Source organism: Rhinoderma darwinii, chromosome 2 (assembly GCF_050947455.1).
Source record: "Rhinoderma darwinii isolate aRhiDar2 chromosome 2, aRhiDar2.hap1, whole genome shotgun sequence".
Lineage (NCBI taxonomy): Eukaryota > Metazoa > Chordata > Amphibia > Anura > Rhinodermatidae > Rhinoderma > Rhinoderma darwinii.
In genome coordinates, this window is record NC_134688.1 from 416,152,629 (window position 1) to 416,172,560 (window position 19,932).

Consider the following 19,932-nt stretch of genomic DNA (forward strand, 5'->3'; position numbering starts at 1 on the left):
TATTTAAAACTATTTTAGATGGCAACACATTACACATGTAAATTCATTAAAAATAATGTCAATAAAAAAATGTAATATTTTTGTGTATAAGATACTGGTTTCCATAGTCCCACATGTAAGTGGACCAATATAATACATTACCTTTACAATCAGTGTTAATAGTCAGTATCAGATAAATGGCGCATCATTAAGTGGAGGTGAATTAAAAACATAACAACTTTACGGCCGTCATTTCAATCTCTTGTTCAGAGTTCGTAAAGCGATACTTCTAGTTTTCTGCGCTCGCCATTCACAAATGCTTGAATACTCGCACATTCTGCACTTCCAGGCATCCTCTATGTCTACCCCTTGGACTTCCCTAAGTCCTTTCCAATAAGATAAGTTAAATGTTAATTGCTCCAAAACTTTCTCCTTCTGAAATGTCACTTCTTCACATCCCAGAAGGGAACCATCCCCCTGAAAGCAATATTCAAGCTTCAGACTGTCAATCATTGGCAAGTCACTATATGTGAGGTTCAGACAAGTCAACTCCAACACATCTCTGAATGTCGACACATTTAAGTCAGACGTAATGGCGTGCTCCTTCACTTGAGATCCTAATTCTTGTTCTGGTCTCAGCTTTAAGTGCTGCATGATAACATCAGGCTGGAGATCTCCACTTACCATGCGATCAAATATTAGCTTGTAAAGAAAGACCTACAAGACACATTGTAATGTCTGTTAGATAATCTGGCGTCATACACAAAATGGTATATTTACGTTAAAGTAAAATGAGACCAAACCATAAACCGTACAAACCAAAACGTCAAAACTACTAATACACAGAATTCAGAAAACATGCGAAAATAAATTGTCTGGTGTGGGCAACCTCTTTTCCCATTATCTGGGACACAAATTGCATGGTCCTTCTGCTGGCACTGGAGGCCAAATACACCTTTTCCCCAAAAATGACACTGGATGCAAAAGTGCCCATTGAAATCAACAGGTGTCAATTGATTTCTCCGGACGGCGGAGGTCCTTCAAAGCGAGAGATACTTTTTGCAGTGCAATCTGGGTAAAAGATGGAGGTCCTGATCTGCTGCCCCCCTTTTATTACCCCAAAATGTCTGAATAGGATACATGCAAAGGGAATATGTATCAAAGACAATCCCATAATAAAATTATGACTGCTAGTAGGAGGCCCAGCAGCTTACAGCTATACAGCACCAAATAGTAGGTGTGTAGTAGGATTAAAGGAGTAGTCTCCATACAAAACCCTGCTATTATTTTTCCCCGGCAGTCCCTATTCTGTTGTGGTAATCATTTTTGACAAAGTAAAGCAATATTAGCTGTCGCTTTTGTGCCAGCATCTTAAATTAAAGGCGTTGTCCCCCTATTAAATGTTGTTGCAATATAATTCAGCATTACAAATTAATTAGTTTTGTATTTTCCTTATGTTACAAAAATGCTCTAGTTGTGAGATTTTCTTTTACATCATTATTATGGCGCCCGCTGGTGTTCAATCTGTATAGTAATGTGCACGTCCTCCTACTGAGCTGAGTGAGGGAGGACGTACAGTGAAGGAAATAAGTATTTGATTCCTTGCTGATTTTGTAAGTTTGCCCACTGTCAAAGACATGAACAGTCTAGAATTTTTAGGCTAGGTGAATTTTACCAGTTAGAGATAGATTATATAAAAATAAATAAATCACATAGTCAAAGTTATATATATTTATTTGCATTGTGCACAGAGAAATAAGTATTTGATCCCCTACCAACCATTAAGAGTTCAGCCTCCTCCAGACCAGTTACACGCTCCAAATCAACTTGGTGCCTGCATTAAAGACAGCTGTCTTACATGGTCACCTGTATAAAAGACTCCTGTCCACAGACTCAATTAATCAGTCTGACTCTAACCTCTACAACATGGGCAAGACCAAAGAGTTTTCTAAGGATGTCAGGGACAAGATCATAGACCTGCACAAGGCTGGAATGGGCTACAAAACCATAAGTAAGACGCTGGATGAGAAGGAGACAACTGTTGGTGCAATAGTAAGAAAATGGAAGACATACAAAAGGACTGTCAATCGACATCGATCTGGGGCTCCATGCAAAATCTCACCTCGTGGGGTATCCTTGATCCAGAGGAAGGTGAGAGTTCAGCCGAAAACTACACGGGGGGAACATGTTAATGATCTCAAGGCAGCTGGGACCACAGTCACCAAGAAAACCATTGGTAACACATTACGCCGTAATGGATTCAAATCCTGCAGTGACCGCAAGGTCCCCCTGCTCAAGAAGGCACATGTACAGGCCCGTCTGAAGTTTGCAAATGAACATCTGGATGATTCTGAGAGTGATTGGGAGAAGGTGCTGTGGTCAGATGAGACTAAAATTGAGCTCTTTGGCATTAACTCAACTCGCCGTGTTTGGAGGAAGAGAAATGCTGCCTATGACCCAAAGAATACCGTCCCCACTGTCAAGCATGGAGGTGGAAACATTATGTTTTGGGGGTGTTTCTCTGCTAAGGGCACAGGACTTCTTCACCGCATCAATGGGAGAATGGATGGAGCCATGTACCGTCAAATCCTGAGTGACAACCTCCTTCCCTCCACCAGGACATTAAAAATGGCTCGTGGCTGGGTCTTCCAGCACGACAATGACCCGAAACATACAGCCAAGGCAACAAAGAAGTGGCTCACTTGTAATGTAATGGGGGGCATTTGTAAAGCTTCTCCTACAGCTGTCAGCAACCTTCGGCACTCCAACTACAATTTCCAGCATGCCCTGACAGCCTTTGGCTGGAATAACAAAGTTTTTTGACTGTAGAAAATCTAGCAGAGCTATACTAAAGGATCATCATGTTTGGCCCCATGCACATGAACTTATTTTTTTCCTCCCGTAAATACTGGCGTAAATACGGGCCCATTGTCACACGTATTTGACCCGTATTCCACCAGTATTTACGGACTCGTTTTCTTTGCACTAATTGGCAGCCCCTTCTCTCTATCAGGATAGAGAAGGGGCAGCCCTTTCGGACAGAGTTCCCGCGGCGTTTCAAAGTAAAAAAAAAGTTCATACGTACCCCGGCCGTTGTCTTGGTGACGCGTCCCTCTTTTGACATCCAGTCCGACCTCCCTGGATGTCGCGGCAGTCCATGTGACTGCTGCAGCGGTCACATGGGATGAAACATCATCCCGGGAGGCCGGACTGGAGGAAGAAGCAGGTAAGTTAACTTTTAATACTATTAACTCCAGCGGTAGTCACTGTCCCAGGTGCTGTAAGAGTTACTGCCGATCAGTTAACTCTTTGAGCACCCTGGACAGTGACTATCCCCTGACGTCGCCTAGCAACGCTCCCGTAATTACGGGTGCACACACGTAGCCACCCGTAATTACGGGTGCCCCATAGACTTCTATGGGCCTGCCCATGCCGTTATTACGGCCTTAAAAAGGACATGTTCTATATTTTTTAACGGCATGGGCACCTTCCCGTAAGCATACAGGGAGGTATCCGTGGCCAATAGAAGTCTATTTTTACGTTCGTGTGCATGAGGCCGTTTGTTTTTAGGCTCTGCTCACAGTTGCACTGCGTTCCATTTCATCAGGGTTTCATTGTTTTTGCCATCAAACACTTGTAGCCCCTAAAGAAAACCTGACAAACTCCATTATATTAATGAGCTCCGTCAGAATTCATTGGGATCCGTTTGAAAAAGGTCTGTTTAAATGTCGTGGCTCCATTAGGAAAGGAAGCCACTAAAGTGGTGTGAGCAGAGCCGCAAATCAGAACTCAACACACTAGACTCTATACAGAATATTTTGCATCTTCTCTCGGATTTAGAAAGTGCTCTTACATTACAATTTGCCTAGCATGAGTTAAGTCTAGTATCAGCTCATTTACCTGTGGAGAAAAGTACGTTTGAAAAACATGCCCCAGTCTTTACCCTTTATGCCCCCTGAAAAGAAACACATCAATAGGAAGGATCAGTTGTGTTGAAAATATGAACTGTAGACAGTTTACAGACAGGTGACATTACCTGCATCTCATGACTTCTCTTTTGAGAAGATCCTGGTAGTGTTGGGCTAGCCCGGGTTTTTAGTTCTCGGAGTTCCAGCTCACCTTTGGAAGAGTAACCCAATTCATCTATCACCCCCACCACATATAGACCATCAAGCTCCGCAAAAATTGGAAATTCACGAACTCGGCCACCTGTCAGCAGTAAAGGGGTAACAGGTTATTTCTATAGCTAATACACAAGGCAGCTAAACCTAACCATCTACAATTGTTTGAAACAACAAACTTATGTCTACAATGAGGAAGAGAAATAAATTACGTCACATTAAACAGTGTCTTATGCTGCTTCCCTACGTAGCAAAACTGACAGCAAAAATATTGCAGCCAACAGGATCAGAAGATTTAGTTATTTTCCAGGTTATTAATAAATTTGCAATAAATTTATTTTTCTGGAGCTGAGCTGTCGTTCCCATTATTCTGGATCCCTCAATGTTCCCACAATCCTGCAGCTAGTAACTGCACTATGTACATCAGGCTGGCCATGTCCGAGGTATTCCCATCTGCAAATTGTTCTCTGTTAGTATTCACCCACATCCTCCCACTAACAGGTACATTCAGCTCAAACACCTCTGGAATAGACTGTATGCAAATAGGCACTAAACAACATGTTATTATCGCTCGTTACCGGGCATGTATCCCATCCGCCCGTGTATAACCACACTTACTCACCAGACTGCAAAACTGGTATCATAGCTAAAATATTCAGGCATTTAATTGCCCAGGAGTCTTCACGAGTCTTTGTGGTCACCGATACAATATCATGAACTTCTAGCTCTGAAGAGGAAAACAAATTGTCAATGGGTAATCCATTAAATGACAATGGGATATAAAATCAGCCATTTTTTAATAGATCATTAGAATTTTTTTTAATTATTATATGATATTATGCACAGTGATCAATCTGTAAATCAGGTAATAAATGTAAGTGACTTAAACAGTCTTTGTTTTATTTTACGTCTCTTGCATTTGGAACAGAAGAGAATGAAGCTGAAATGGAGTAGAGAGCTCTCAGTATTAACAGTCTTATGTGCAGAGCAGGAAGTCTGTGAGGTGCAGCTTCAGCCAATAGCTGCATAGTACTGAGTGATGTCAGATAAGAGGGCGTCATTTTGGTAAGTTCTCCTGTACAGCCCAGTAACATGCATCATTAGTTATTAACTGTGGTGCCAAGGACATATAGGGGGTAATCTGTCAAACTTTCTACGCTGGTTTTCTGGTGTAGAAAAGTTGCAAAACGGCCCAAAAAATTTCCTTTTTGCGCCACCCCACTACTTTTGTGTGAGAAGGGTGTGGCCTCGGAAAAAGGTGGCGTGACCACCGTGGCCTTACAAATTTATCAGAATTTACGCCAGTTTTCTGGTGTAAATTATAGTAGAAATCTACACCAGCTCCTAGCTGCTGTACATTTTACTCTATGGGGCGTAGCAAGTTAGAGGCCCGCACTGGGCCCCTACCTTGGCATCCCTGAACAGACCGCACGTCGGGACATTGTATTCAAAGCAGCGCTGATGACGTTGAAGTGCTGCGTCGCATATAAAGGCCCCGACGCTGCTTGGTGTCAGGTCCTTGTATTAGCGGCGCTGAAATGATGAGGGAACCGGAAGAGAGAAGAGAATCATTGAGGTGAGTATATGGTTTTTTTTTTTATGTGGTGCCGATGGGAGGGAATGTATGGAACATGGCTACGGTTAGTGTGACACATATATTTAAGCGGCTTTTGTCTCTAAATAAATGCGTCAAGAGTTTATTCCAAATTTTCAGTCCATTAAAACTGGCGGATGAAATTCCCCCAATAATGTTGAGAATCTTTAACCCTACATTTGAGTGATCAGAGGGAAAGAATTAACAGCCCTGGTAGATCCATTATACTAATTACACAAAATCAATGGAGACGGAAACCTCTGGTTTTTGTCGTCAGTTTGTGTCTGCTCAGGGTCCCGTTCTGACGGAAACCTCAGACGGAACGTCAGAACGGGACCCTAATGCAGATGTGAACGAAGCCTAAATCAGTAAGCAACGCTGCATTTCTAACTGCATCCTATGGGGGTCTCCTGAAATAGACATTTAATTGGCCCTTTCATAGAGGAGAACACAGAAAAAATACACATTGAAATAAGCCATACACCGCAAATCAAGTTCATTAAAATCAATCGCAAGAATTTTCTAACCTCTGGCCAAATGTATACTAGATCCTTCGCTCATGGCGGCCGATTTCTCCACTAGTGCTGGCAGCTCCATTTTATATACCATCTGTTGTTCACACCAGACCTGGGAACAAATGTCAGTCACAGTCAAATATCTCAGGGAATATTTCTCCAGTGGCGTTCCTACTTCCTGTTTTCTTTTTCTTCGCAGGATGTCTCTCTCTCTTGTCCCATCTTGATAGAGATCTTCCCCAGATTCTGCATTTACATCACTTAAAAAAAAAGCAAACCAGAAAGTAAAAATATGGGGAAAATATGTCCAAGATTCACTTGCCACAAAACAACCAAAACCCAACTTTTATTTACATTTGAAAATATAATATAGATAACAAAAGTGAAATTTCACGTAAAAAAAATTATACTTAAAAGAGGTTCTCTGTGACTTTTATCTTGAAGGCCTAAACTTAGTATAGGCCATCAATATCAGATTGATGGGGGTCCTATTTCCGGCACCCTCACCGATCAAATTTTCAGTTTACAGGCAAAGCGCCATACACTTCCGTAATGGCTGTGCTTGGAATTGCACTTTCGGTCCCATTCAAGTAAATGGGACTGAGCTTCAATCCCAGGCCCAGCCGCTACTGACGTGCACGACGCTGTGCCTGGTAAACATTGAAGAGGCCATATCGTTCGTCACCATGGCCTCTTTAGTCAGCTGATCGGAGGGTGGTCCCAGCAGTCGGACCTCCAACGATCTTATATTCATGACCTATCCTAAGGATAGGCCTTCAATATAAGAGTCCTGGAGAACACCTTTAAGTAGGTTGTCTCATGACGGACATTGGTGGTATTTGGACAGGATATGCCACCAATGTCCGATCCGGGGGGACACGACCGCTGGGACCACAGCAGATCTGGCTAAAAAAGTGCCACGTCACTTTGTCTACGGGCGGCTGTTTTTTTTATACTATAATGGGCTTGACTAGATGGCATCTGACAAAAGCCAAGCGGAGCCAAAAAAAGACGTATGGGAGAGAGTGGAAGCAGGCCTTACTTGTTATTGTCTCCAGTGTTGGTAGCTTCTAGCTGTCTAATAGGAGTTTCAGATAGTCTACCCCCTGCCCCATCAGAGGCTCAACCTGTTTTGTCCTTCCCTAATGCTTTACACTACAGCTCTGCTATTTCAGATTAGCTGCTGTGTATGAGAACAAACTCACCTGGAATCAGTGCATTTTAAAAGTGAATTTCCTTTACAGCAATAGACTACTGGCACACATATACTGAGCCAAATGAGTCTCAGCAAGGGGAGGCTGAATTTCTGATGAAAGCGTCTATCAAGCAGGACAGCCACTTTAGGTATGATGTCAGGGCTGAATAGCTATATATTTTATTGGAAGTCTCCAGGACCTTCAGAGGTAAGACTGATTAGACATCAGCACATCCTAAGTCAATGGAACAAGGGGGGCACAGTTGGTGACATCAACTTCCAGTGTTTGCCTACGCTATTCTGATACAGCAATCCAGAAAATCAAAGGGAACAGGAGCAAGGTGTTGTTTTTTTTTTTTTTTTTAAAAAACAGTATGAGGCTGGGTTCGCACATTGCGGCTACAAATGCTTGCATGTCGGTGCGATTTTCAAATTGAGTGCAGCTAAAGGCAGTTTGATTGTTATTGGCTGCCCGGTATTGAAGCGGATACCGACAATAACGCATGGCCATTCACCTTCAATTTGCTTTTAGCTGCACTGAATTTGAAAACTGCGCCGACTGGCATGTTGGCACAGGTTCAGCCACTCCGCGGCCACAACATGTGGACCCAGATTTATTCTCACTAATAATTTATAACATGCACATGTCTGCCCTGTACAAACCTAACAGGTGCCACAGTACATGACTGAAACTGCCGGATCTCTCGGATGTGCCACCTGTTATACCGACTAAGTCCCTTTGAGTTTCTATTATGGACTCGTAGACGCTCTGTATAAAATCGGAGCCACATAGGTGCAGTATAGCGGGCAGTGGGCGCTGTATTACTGATCAGAACAACTCGGATCCATAATACAGCAGTGCACGTGAGACTGAAGTGTTGGTGGTTGAACTGATATATACGTGTACACACACACACACCTGTGAAGATACAGTAATGTATATTATATCCACTGTCTATCATGAAATAAAATACAGTCTTACATTGATTCCAGGCTTGTGCCGTCTTCTGTTCGCTTGTTCTTTATCTCTGGTAAAGATCTGTCTCCTGTAAATGAAAATATAATTACAGTACATTGTTGAAGAAAACCTGGCGAAAAAAAATAAAAATAAAGCGGTTTCTAAATATCTGACTACTCTGTAGAAAAACATTTTTTTAAGTAACAAGCCTAGAACCTGAGGCTGCACTAGAGGGGCCCATAACTCAGCTTACAAGATATATAAAAAAGGGAGTTTTACATTTTTAATGCACAATGAAGGGATTTTGGGACTCCTTTAAAGATATTTTAAAGGTGTGTGCAAAAACACAGTATTTATTAAGTGCACTCAGGACTGCCTTCTGTTCAAAACATGGAACAGCAGGAAAGCCTGCAGATGCGTGGCCTGCCAAAAATTACAAAAATATTTCCCTTTAAGCAAATTAATGTTATTTTGTGTATCATTACACACTATATCATTTTCCAGTATACCTCTCCGCTTGTTGTTATTCAGTAGGAACATTCATTGTTTACTTCTAGTGGATACAATTCTGTCCATGGTCATGTGATGGACACACAGGTGCTGGGATCATTAGAAGACACAGCTCTGATACACGTACTGTAACGAGCCGTGCACCTGTGTGTCCATCACATGACCATGGACTGAGTTTTATGGATTCGAAGTAAACAATGAATGTTCCTCTTAAATAACAACAAGCAGAGATCTTGAAAACCGTGAGGAATTAATACAGAAACTATATTGTATAACTTTTAATTGTACAGAAAAAAAAAAAATTTGTTTGCTGAAACCGGACAACCCTTTAATGATTTGTTCAGTGTTTCCTCCATTTTTTTTTTCGTTTAGCAACATTTAGGGTATGTGCACACACACTAATTACGTCCGTAATTGACGGACGTATTTCGGCCGCAAGTCTCGGACCGAACACACTGCAGGGAGCCGGGCTCCTAGCATCATACTTATGTACGATGCTAGGAGTCCCTGCCTCGCTGCAGGACAACTGTCCCGTACTGTAATCATGATTACAGTACGGGACAGTTGTCCTGCAGCGAGGCAGGGACTCCTAGCATCGTACATAAGTATGATGCTAGGAGCCCGGCTCCCTGCACTGTGTTCGGTCCAGTACTTGCGGCCGAAATACGTCCGTCAATTATGGACGTAATTAGTGTGTGTGCACATACCCTTAGCAGTATATCCCAGCAGCTGCGCACCTTGATGGGAGATACGGTGCTTGCTACACGGCTCATCCACACTGGTGTATCTGCTTTCAGGTACATTATATGGCTAAAAGTATATGAACACCCCTACTTACTGAGCTCGGGTATTTCCGCCATACCCACACATTGCAAATATTTGCATTGCCTCTTGATAAATGTGCTGCACTTTACACCAATTTTTCCTTTCTATAAAGACTGGTGTATGAAACGAGTCTTAATATATTACCCCCATAGTGTGTCGAGTTTAGTGTGGAGGAACTGGCGAAACCTACACAGAGCCCTGACCTCAACCCCATCAAACACATTTTGGATGTATTGGAACGCCGATTATGAGCCAGACTTTCTCATTCAACATCAGTGTCTGACCTCACAAATGCTCTTATGGCTGATTGGGCTAAAATTGCCACAGACATGCTCCAAAATCGTGTGAAAAGGAATTTCAGATAAGTGGAAGTGCTATTAGTCGCAAATCCATGTTAAAACCCGTGGTTTTGGAATGGGATGTCCAACAAGCTTATATAGAAAGAGTATTTATGGAATGCACACCTCTGTTAATGGCGTGGTGCAGGTGGGGTTGGGATGAAGTCCAAATGTATACAGTCTCGATATACCCCAGCACTCACAAAAAAGCAAGTAGATATATTGCAAGTTGGATAGATTTATTTTTCACAAAGCTGTATATCATATACATGAATAGATAGATGAAAAAGTAGGATCTGTGGTGGCGCTGCTGTGTGGAAGGACGAGGAATATGCTCGTGGAGTCGGTTCTATATAACAGATATTTATTGTACAAGGTGGCTACGCGTTTCAACGCCGAACTGGCGTCTTCATCAGGCATGAAGAACAGAGGAAAAGGCATCAATATATACACAACTAGACTGGTCTCGATTGGGCCAGTTCAGACATGGTAATTAACAAAAAAAACGCCAAAAGCAGGCAGGTGACAATTCAAAAAGTGCATATACATAATAACAATTGGATACATATCCAGGGGCGGTTAAAAGTTAGTACAAAGTAATATGGTAGAACAATTTGATTAAAACTTAAAAGAATGAAGAGAATAGAGCAGAGATGGTTTATACATAATTAGCATAAAATCGCGTATGGATGGCAGAACAGTTCATAAATGATGTGTTCAAACTGACACTATCGTGGAGATGTTGAGTTAACACTGTATATATGTGTTGGATTCGAGTGGTTTATATACATTAGAAGGATAAAACGAGTCCCTGTGTTGTAAACAATGACCGTAGTCAAGGGGATTGTAAACAATACGGAGGCCGATGGGGTCCAAAAGAGGAAATGGAACGCATGGTGACCCGCAGGATACGAGGAATCGCGGAGCTATACCCTGGTGAGACAGAGGAACGGAAACACAGCTGACAGCAAGAAGGTAAGTGTAAATACGGACAGAAGATGTATATAGAGGGTATATTTCATATTTAAAAATTTTTACTCAGAAACATTGCCAGAAGGAATATCGCAAATCGGGGGGCCCAGGTTCTTCCCTGTGGGATATCCGCTATGTTATGAAAAAGCCATTAGTGGTAGGCAATATGTGGTACAACTGGAACGGGGAGTACATAGTGTGTATAATTAATAAAAAGTCAGGGGTATCTTTATACTTTAAAAACGGTTCATAAAAAGCCATGAGAGCCATGAAGATAAAAGGGGAATAGAAGATATATATATGGGGATGATGGGTTCCTAACTCGAGGGACTTATTCATGAAGGAAATTTATAAAGGAAATTTGTTAGACTTCTGATTGCTGAAGGATAAAGCACCAAAACGTCCAGAGGAGTCTGAGGGGAAAACCGCACCCGACGTTGGGTGAGTAGCCCAAGATAAAACGCTGAGTGTGTATATGGTTGATATATCTAAAGGTAACTAATAGTAAATTTTAAAAAACGAATGTGTTTGATAGATCGTTCGTTTGCGATCTACATGGGGAAGAAGAAATTTGTTTGATGGTATAGGCATGCAGAGAGAAATAAATGTCATGTCAGTAATAAGAAAAGAGGAGAGATCTTTTGGATTTTATTGAGGATTAATAAGTCAATCTAGTGCAGACTCTGAGATGTCGTTGAGGCCCCCTGGGTGTAATGTCTTCATTTTGAATATCCAGAAATGTTCTCGCTGTTTAAGCTTGCTAAACCTGTTTGGGACATCTGAAGGGATGTGCTCAATGGGTGTGATCTTGATTTTGTTGAATTGGCAATCGTGTGCCTGAGCGAAATGACGGGACACACTATGTTTAAGAAAACCAGTGTTAACGTTAAACCGATGTTTGTTGACTCTCGTTCGTAGACATTGGGTAGTCCTGCCTATGTATTGTAGTTGGCAAGGACATTCCAATAGGTAGATAACATATGAGCTACCACAGTTCAGGAAGGTTTTAATTGTGAATGATTCGTTAGTGACAGTAGATGTGTAGGTGTATTTTTTGTGATTTATGGTATTACAGCAGAGGCACCGTGAGTGTCCACATTTATAGGACCCATTAAGGCTTGAGAGGAAATTCGTATTTGATGTTGTATGCTTTCTTATTCTGCTGAAAAACCGAGCATTACATTTAGACGGTCTCTAACCCTCAAAAATATCCTGGCACCCAGCAGAATAAGAAAGCATACAACATCAAATACGAATTTCCTCTCAAGCCTTAATGGGTCCTATAAATGTGGACACTCACGGTGCCTCTGCTGTAATACCATAAATCACAAAAAATACACCTACACATCTACTGTCACTAACGAATCATTCACAATTAAAACCTTCCTGAACTGTGGTAGCTCATATGTTATCTACCTATTGGAATGTCCTTGCCAACTACAATACATAGGCAGGACTACCCAATGTCTACGAACGAGAATCAACAAACATCGGTTTAACGTTAACACTGGTTTTCTTAAACATAGTGTGTCCCGTCATTTCGCTCAGGCACACGATTGCCAATTCAACAAAATCAAGATCACACCCATTGAGCACATCCCTTCAGATGTCCCAAACAGGTTTAGCAAGCTTAAACAGCGAGAACATTTCTGGATATTCAAAATGAATACATTACACCCAGGGGGCCTCAACGACATCTCAGAGTCTGCACTAGATTGACTTATTAATCCTCAATAAAATCCAAAAGATCTCTCCTCTTTTCTTATTACTGACATGACATTTATTTCTCTCTGCATGCCTATACCATCAAACAAATTTCTTCTTCCCCATGTAGATCGCAAACGAACGATCTATCAAACACATTCGTTTTTTAAAATTTACTATTAGTTACCTTTAGATATATCAACCATATACACACTCAGCGTTTTATCTTGGGCTACTCACCCAACGTCGGGTGCGGTTTTCCCCTCAGACTCCTCTGGACGTTTTGGTGCTTTATCCTTCAGCAATCAGAAGTCTAACAAATTTCCTTTATAAATTTCCTTCATGAATAAGTCCCTCGAGTTAGGAACCCATCATCCCCATATATATATCTTCTATTCCCCTTTTATCTTCATGGCTCTCATGGCTTTTTATGAACCGTTTTTAAAGTATAAAGATACCCCTGACTTTTTATTAATTATACACACTATGTACTCCCCGTTCCAGTTGTACCACATATTGCCTACCACTAATGGCTTTTTCATAACATAGCGGATATCCCACAGGGAAGAACCTGGCCCCCCCGATTTGCGATATTCCTTCTGGCAATGTTTATGAGTAAAAATTTTTAAATATGAAATATACCCTCTATATACATCTTCTGTCCGTATTTACACTTACCTTCTTGCTGTCAGCTGTGTTTCCGTTCCTCTGTCTCACCAGGGTATAGCTCCGCGATTCCTCGTATCCTGCGGGTCACCATGCGTTCCATTTCCTCTTTTGGACCCCATCGGCCTCCGTATTGTTTACAATCCCCCTGACTACGGTCATTGTTTACAACACAGGGACTCGTTTTATCCTTCTAATGTATATAAACCACTCGAATCCAACACATATATATAGTGTTAACTCAACATCTCCACGATAGTGTCAGTTTGAACACATCATTTATGAACTGTTCTGCCATCCATACGCGATTTTATGCTAATTATGTATAAACCCTCTCTGCTCTATTCTCTTCGTTCTTTTAAGTTTTAATCAAATTGTTCTACCATATTACTTTGTACTAACTTTTAACCGCCCCTGGATATGTATCCAATTGTTATTATGTATATGCACTTTTTGAATTGTCACCTGCCTGCTTTTGGCGGTTTTTTTGTTAATTACCATGTCTGAACTGGCCCAATCGAGACCAGTCCAGTTGTGTATATATTGATGCCTTTTCCTCTGTTCTTCATGCCTGATGAAGACGCCAGTTCGGCGTTGAAACGCGTAGCCACCTTGTACAATAAATATCTGTTATATAGAACCGACTCCACGAGCATATTCCTCGTCCTTCCACACAGCAGCGCCACCACAGATCCTACTTTTTCATCTATCTATTCATTTACCAGGCGGTTATCTGCACTAACCGGTTCGGATCTGGCAGCAGCACCCGTGGATTCTTAAACGCAAACTCCCTATGGCTAAATGGTGAGCATGGTTTTATCATTCCTTGCCTGCCTATCCGTATATCATATACAAGCTTATATAGGTGACAGTCAGGTGTCCACATACTATTGGCAATAAAGTGTACGTAGTACAGCTGAACATATTGTCACTTCCGGTGGGTCTTGATCTGCAATTTCACAAACATTTACATAGTCATCAGTACGGCTAGGTTTAGAAAGTTGGATACCCTGGGTCGCTGATACAAAATCTTGAATATCGCCTGCTCTACGTTGTTTTCTGAAGAATCAGCACTAGGAAATTTTCCTAAAACGGCTTCTATTGAAAAAACACATCTCTGTAAGGACCCATTCACATCTTGTTTTTTCCTTCCGCCAGAGGTATACGTCTGCCAGGGGACTCTGGGGCTGAGAGCCCCTCACGTCACCAAAACGTCAGGGGCTTCTACAGTCCCGAAGTCCCTGAGCACACGCTCTGGCCAGGGACTCTGTAGTTAAATGCCCCTGACAGCACTGTCCATACATGGACAGTGACATCCAGGGATTCCCCAGGACCAATATCCCCAGGCCGAGCGCTACCTGATGCTTTTCCTGGGGATTCCGATGCTGGGGAAGCTCCCTGAGGTATACGTTTAATGTATACCTGTGATGGATGCCATACAGGGGCATCCGTCACACATAGGCTCCCATGTTCAAAAAATATATATACTGCATAGTATACTTTCTTTTTTTGCGGGATCCCTCAGGATAGAATAGCAAAGTATACTACGTTATTCCATCCTGCAAAAAAAAGGTATACCAACCTATACCAGCCCGACGGAGGCCAAAAGTACAATCTTTTAGCCTCCGTCTGGCTACGGAGCCTTATGGACATGTTTAGCGTGTACGTAGGGATCTTTTCCAAGGTACACACTAAATGAAGGTTAAAAATGTGATGTGAACAGGGCCTCACAAACATCAAATCCAGAATTACGTTGTTTTTTTTTTAAATACTGTTTTTTTTTTTACTTGCCCTTTTCCATATTGAAGTCAATGACAATGACAAAAGGAAGACTTATTTGTTTGAAGCTGAAATGTCACCATCCTTATATGCACCTGTATTTGGTATGAATAAATAGTGAGTCTTTTTCAATAAAGATGCTATTGTCTATCCTATTTCTTATTTGGTAAAAGAAACATCACAAACACGTGACTTGGGGTAGTTCACGCGGCTTCTTTTCAGGGCCTAAACGCCTGGAAAAACGCCTGAATATTAGGAAGCTGAACACCTCCAAACATCTGGCCATTGATTTCAATGGGGAAAAACGGCAATTAGTTCAGACGGGGAGTTTTTATTTTTTTACACAGCTGCTTGAAAAAACGGCGTGTAAAAACACGCCCTGTAAAAAGAAGGGCATGTGATTTCTTGAGCCATTTTTCATTGTGTCAATAGAATAACAGCTGCAAAAATGGCTCCAACGAACGCATCAAAAAATATATTCGATGCTTTAAAAACCGCTAAAAATCAGAGGTTGTTTTCCCTTGAAAAAAGCTCCGTATTTTACAGCCGTTTTTACTTTAGCGTGTGAACATAGCCTTATAGGTTGCCCGCTGCAGTGTCAAACGAGTGCAGGAAGAGGAACAACAAAATTGACGACAGTCGAATAAAACGTATAAATCTCATTCATGTAACGAAAACTTTTTTAGAATGTTGTTTTGTTTTAATTCCATGTAAAATGTCTCTACGTGTGGGTCAGGAATGATGAACATCGTGTTGGTCCTGGATGGTCTGAAGTGTGGAGACCACGATGGAGCTGCTTGGCCTTTTACACAAGTCACAAATGTTGAGAAGTTGGGTGTTCCCAGCGAGGATAACAATGATATTCAGGGGTTCTGTCCACAAAGTCGTTTACTTGTTTATCGCACCGCAAACTATTTTTATTGGGTGGTTAAACATTTTTTGAGGAAAAAAAAGGCAATTGCGATATTGCAGAACATTGCACAATATCACATGCAATTTTACTCTGACACTATAGAGGGAATTGCATGCAATTTGCATTTTTTATTTTATTTTTTAAATCAACAATGCAATTTCATAAAACGCAACAACGCAATGCGCTCGGAATAATTCATTACCAAAGGAGTGCCAGCGGATGTTCAGGGTATGTTCACACGCTGAGCCAAAAACGTCTGAAAATACGGAGCTGTTTTCAAGGGAAAACAGCACCTGATTTTCAGACGTTTTTTGAGCAACTCACGTTTTTTGAGCTGTTTTCAATAGAGTCTATGAGATAACGGCTCCAAAAACGTCCCAAGAAGTGTCCTGCACTTCTTTTGACGAGGCTGTAATTTTACGAGTCGTCTTTTGACAGCTGTCAAACGATGACGCGTAAATTACAGGTCGTCGGCACAGTACGTCGGCAAACCCATTCAAATGAATGGGCAGATATTTGCCGACGTATTGTAGCGTTATTTTCAGGCGTAAATCGAGGCATAATACGCCTCGTTTACGCCTGAAAATAGGTCTTGTGAACCCAGCCTTAAAATCAATCCGATTTTTGGGGCAATAATTGCAGACATCTCCCACTATAGTCTTATAGTAAGGGCTTATTTACACGAGCGTGTTAAACGTCCGTGGGATGGCCGTTGAAACAGCGGCCGTCCCACGGACCTATGGAATTCAATGTGGCCGTTCACACAGCCGTTGTTTCAACGGACCGTGTGAAGGATCCGTGCGAAAATATGACATGTCCATTCTTTTCGCTCATCACGCATCCCTCCATAGACTCAACTATGGGGGATGCGGGACATCGCGTCCCGCAGCGCAGAGCACGGATGCACCTCGGACGTGAAAAACTGCAGTTTTTCACGTCCGAGATGCGCAGCGCTCGTGTGAATCAGGCCTAAAAGTGCAATATCGCGATGCAATTTAGTTTTATCCTTCTCAAAGAACTCTTTTAGCGCTGAAATCGATACACTAGAGTAGGGGTCTGCAAACAGTCACTGCAGCTGTTGTGAAACTACAACTCCCAGCATACCCTTACAGGCGCCAGCTGAGAAGGCATGCTGGGAGTTGTAGTTTCACAACAGCTGGAGTGCGGCTGGTTGCAGATCCTTGCACTAGAGGGTCTGGCACATGCTACAATTCTAGTGTAGGACGCAAAATAGTTATAAAGAGATGAGGTAACACTAGAGCCGGTCACAGCACCACGTTATACAATACATTGGTCACAAGTCCGAACTAGTAAACCGTAACCACGCCCCTACCGTGACGTCACTCACCCTTTTCCGCTGTATCCTGAAGCTGCTGCAGCTCGGAGTCACTGATGTCGGAGAAGTCTTCATTGTCCTTGTTCTCCTCACAGAGCTGCCGGTTATCCGGTCTTCCCGCGGTAGCGTCCTCCTCTTTTAGCAGGGATGCTGTGCAGTTACCTGGGTCGCTCATAACGATGCGATTCCTTACTGTAAGCGCCACAACCTGATGTGACGCGCTGTGGGCGTGTCCAGAGTCATGTGACATAAACATGCTCAGACAATATAAGACACTGCAAGTTTTGTCATAAAAGAATTAACTACTCGGTTACCCGGAAAAGCAAAAAATAGAACCTTAACCCCTTAAAGACATCCCTTTTTAGTTCTTCCATCTTTGCATTCCAAGTGCTTTACCTTTTTTAATTTTTCATTCAACATGTTTTTTTGGGAAGGGAAGTATTGAGCGGGCGCACGGGCTGAGCACGCTCCATACTCAGAGGTGTTGTTGGAGATAACTCCGATACTGTCCGTTTAACCACTTAGATGCCGTGGTCAATAGCGACCGCAGCATCTAATCCGCTAGAAAGAGGGGATAGCCCCCTCCAGTAGCCCATCACGTTCCCCTGACGCGATTGTGAGGTGCCGATGGATGTCATGGCAGCCTGGAGGTCTAATGAAGGTCCCCAGGTGTGCCATCTGCTCCTATTCAGCCCGAATAGGAGTTGGTCAAAAACATAATATACAGCATTACATAAATATTGCAGTAAATTGTGCAAGCGACCCAATGATCGCTGGTTCAAGTCCCCTATTGGGACTAATACAAAAGAGTTAGGCGGGATTCACACGACCGGGTCGGGTCCGAGCCCGAGTGCCGGCCGGTAAAATCGGCCATTCTGCCCGGCCGGTTTGCATAAAGTTATGCATCCGTGCCGGGCCGGGCAGATCCGGACAGTGACATCAGCGGCAGCTCCTGAAGGGGAATCCCCATGTGTTCGGGGATTCCGCTTCAGGAGTTTCCCCTGATGTCACTGCCCAGATATGGACAGAGACATCAAGCGCTCTGTCCAGGAGCGGAATCCCCGAACACACGGGGATTCCGCTCCTTCAAGGAGCTAAAGTGCGGCTAGCACATAGCAGAGCGGGGAGATACCTCCCTGCTCTGCTATATTGGCGTCGCTACAGTAGTAGCAGCCGCAGCAGCAGCAGCTGCTGCTACTAGCGGCGCCATCTAAGGTGTCGCCGAGCCAGGGTGCTTTTAACAAGCAGGGGAAGGGAGCCAGCGCAGCGCTCCCTCCACCTGCTGTACACCCCGGCCCTGCAACACAGTGTGCAGCGATGCCATTCGTCAGAATGGCATCAACTCCTCCTCCTCACATGCACTCTGCGCTGTGAGGAGGAGGAGATAGAGCGCAAGCCACGGGAAACCCGGCCATCACTCGGAACACATTCCGGTGATGGCCGTGTAATACCCGGCCCCATAGACTTCTATGGGAGCCGGGCGGCCGGGTGCCCGGGCAAAGATAGAGCATGTCCTATTTTTTGACGGCCGGATTTTCCGGCCGTCAAAAAATCGGTCGTGTGAATAGCCCCATTAGGGGTCTATCATTCCTAATGCAGCCGGGTGCCGGCCGATTTATGAACGGCCGGCACCCGGACGGGAAACCCTGCCGTGTGAATGAGGCCTTAAGGTTTTTGTGTATATTCAAAAACAAAAATATTAAAAGTTAAAAAAAAAAAAAATTTTCCCATTTCTCCCCAATAAATAAACATAACTGATATTGCCGCATCCTTAAAAGTCCAAGCAATATGACATTGCGTAACTCGCATGGTGAGCGGCGTAATTGTTGTTTTTGGTCACTTGGTCTCCCACAAAAAGCCAGTTTCCCAGTACATTATATTGTACAATAAATGGTGGCGTGAAAAACAACAACTCGTCTTGCAAAAAACACGCACTCCAATGGCTTTATCGAAGGAAAAATAAAAAAGTTATAGCTTTTGGAAGTTGTGGAAAGAGAAAAACTAAATGAAAAATGGCTGAGGAGAGAAGGAGTTAATTGTACCTTTTAATATGCCATATAATCTACTGGGAATCTTTAAAATATTATTTTGTGATGTGAAATTCAGAAAAGAAACCAATTCTGCCACTGTTTGTGGTGTTTAGTTTCTACAGCGTTCACCATGCGGTAAATATTACATGGTAACTTTATTCTGCGAGTCAGCACGATTACAGCGATACCAACTTTATATTGTTTTCTTTTATCTTTTACTACTCACTAACCACGTGATGATGTAACACAGACAACTAAATGTTCCGCGGGGGAGGGGGGGCAGCAAGAGGACAAGCCAGGCCCACTACACTAAGGCAAGCTGTGACGTGCCAACACAGAGCTGCGGGAAGGAGTATGAGTGGCGCTGGACCCTGTGTAGACACGATATTAGGAGGCATGGAACTGCTGAACTTCTGGGCGGCCCTCAGGGTCAGAATGGCAGAGGTGGGCAGTATTTCAATTAGAGTTATATTATAAAACTATTTAACTCTGGACGC

The 19,932-nt window shown here is 42.8% G+C and overlaps 1 protein-coding gene and 1 long non-coding RNA gene across 2 annotated transcripts in view; one reads left to right on the forward strand and one right to left on the reverse strand.

Moving 5' to 3' along the window:
* EXO5 (exonuclease 5) lies at positions 1 to 17,637 on the reverse strand. Its single transcript, XM_075854240.1, has 6 exons — positions 17,418 to 17,637; positions 8,387 to 8,450; positions 6,222 to 6,469; positions 4,723 to 4,827; positions 4,016 to 4,188; positions 1 to 696 (listed from the first exon to the last, which is right to left on the reverse strand). The coding sequence occupies exons 1-6, from the start codon at positions 17,578 to 17,580 to the stop codon at positions 229 to 231; spliced, it is 1,221 nt and encodes a 406-aa protein (XP_075710355.1). The 5' UTR covers positions 17,581 to 17,637; the 3' UTR covers positions 1 to 228.
* LOC142743459 (uncharacterized) overlaps positions 17,433 to 19,932 on the forward strand; it is an 18,929-nt gene continuing 16,429 nt past the window's right edge. The window contains exons 1-2 of the long non-coding RNA XR_012881567.1: positions 17,433 to 17,527; positions 19,686 to 19,879. This is a non-coding gene — a long non-coding RNA (uncharacterized LOC142743459). The remainder of the gene's footprint in view (positions 17,528 to 19,685; positions 19,880 to 19,932) is intronic.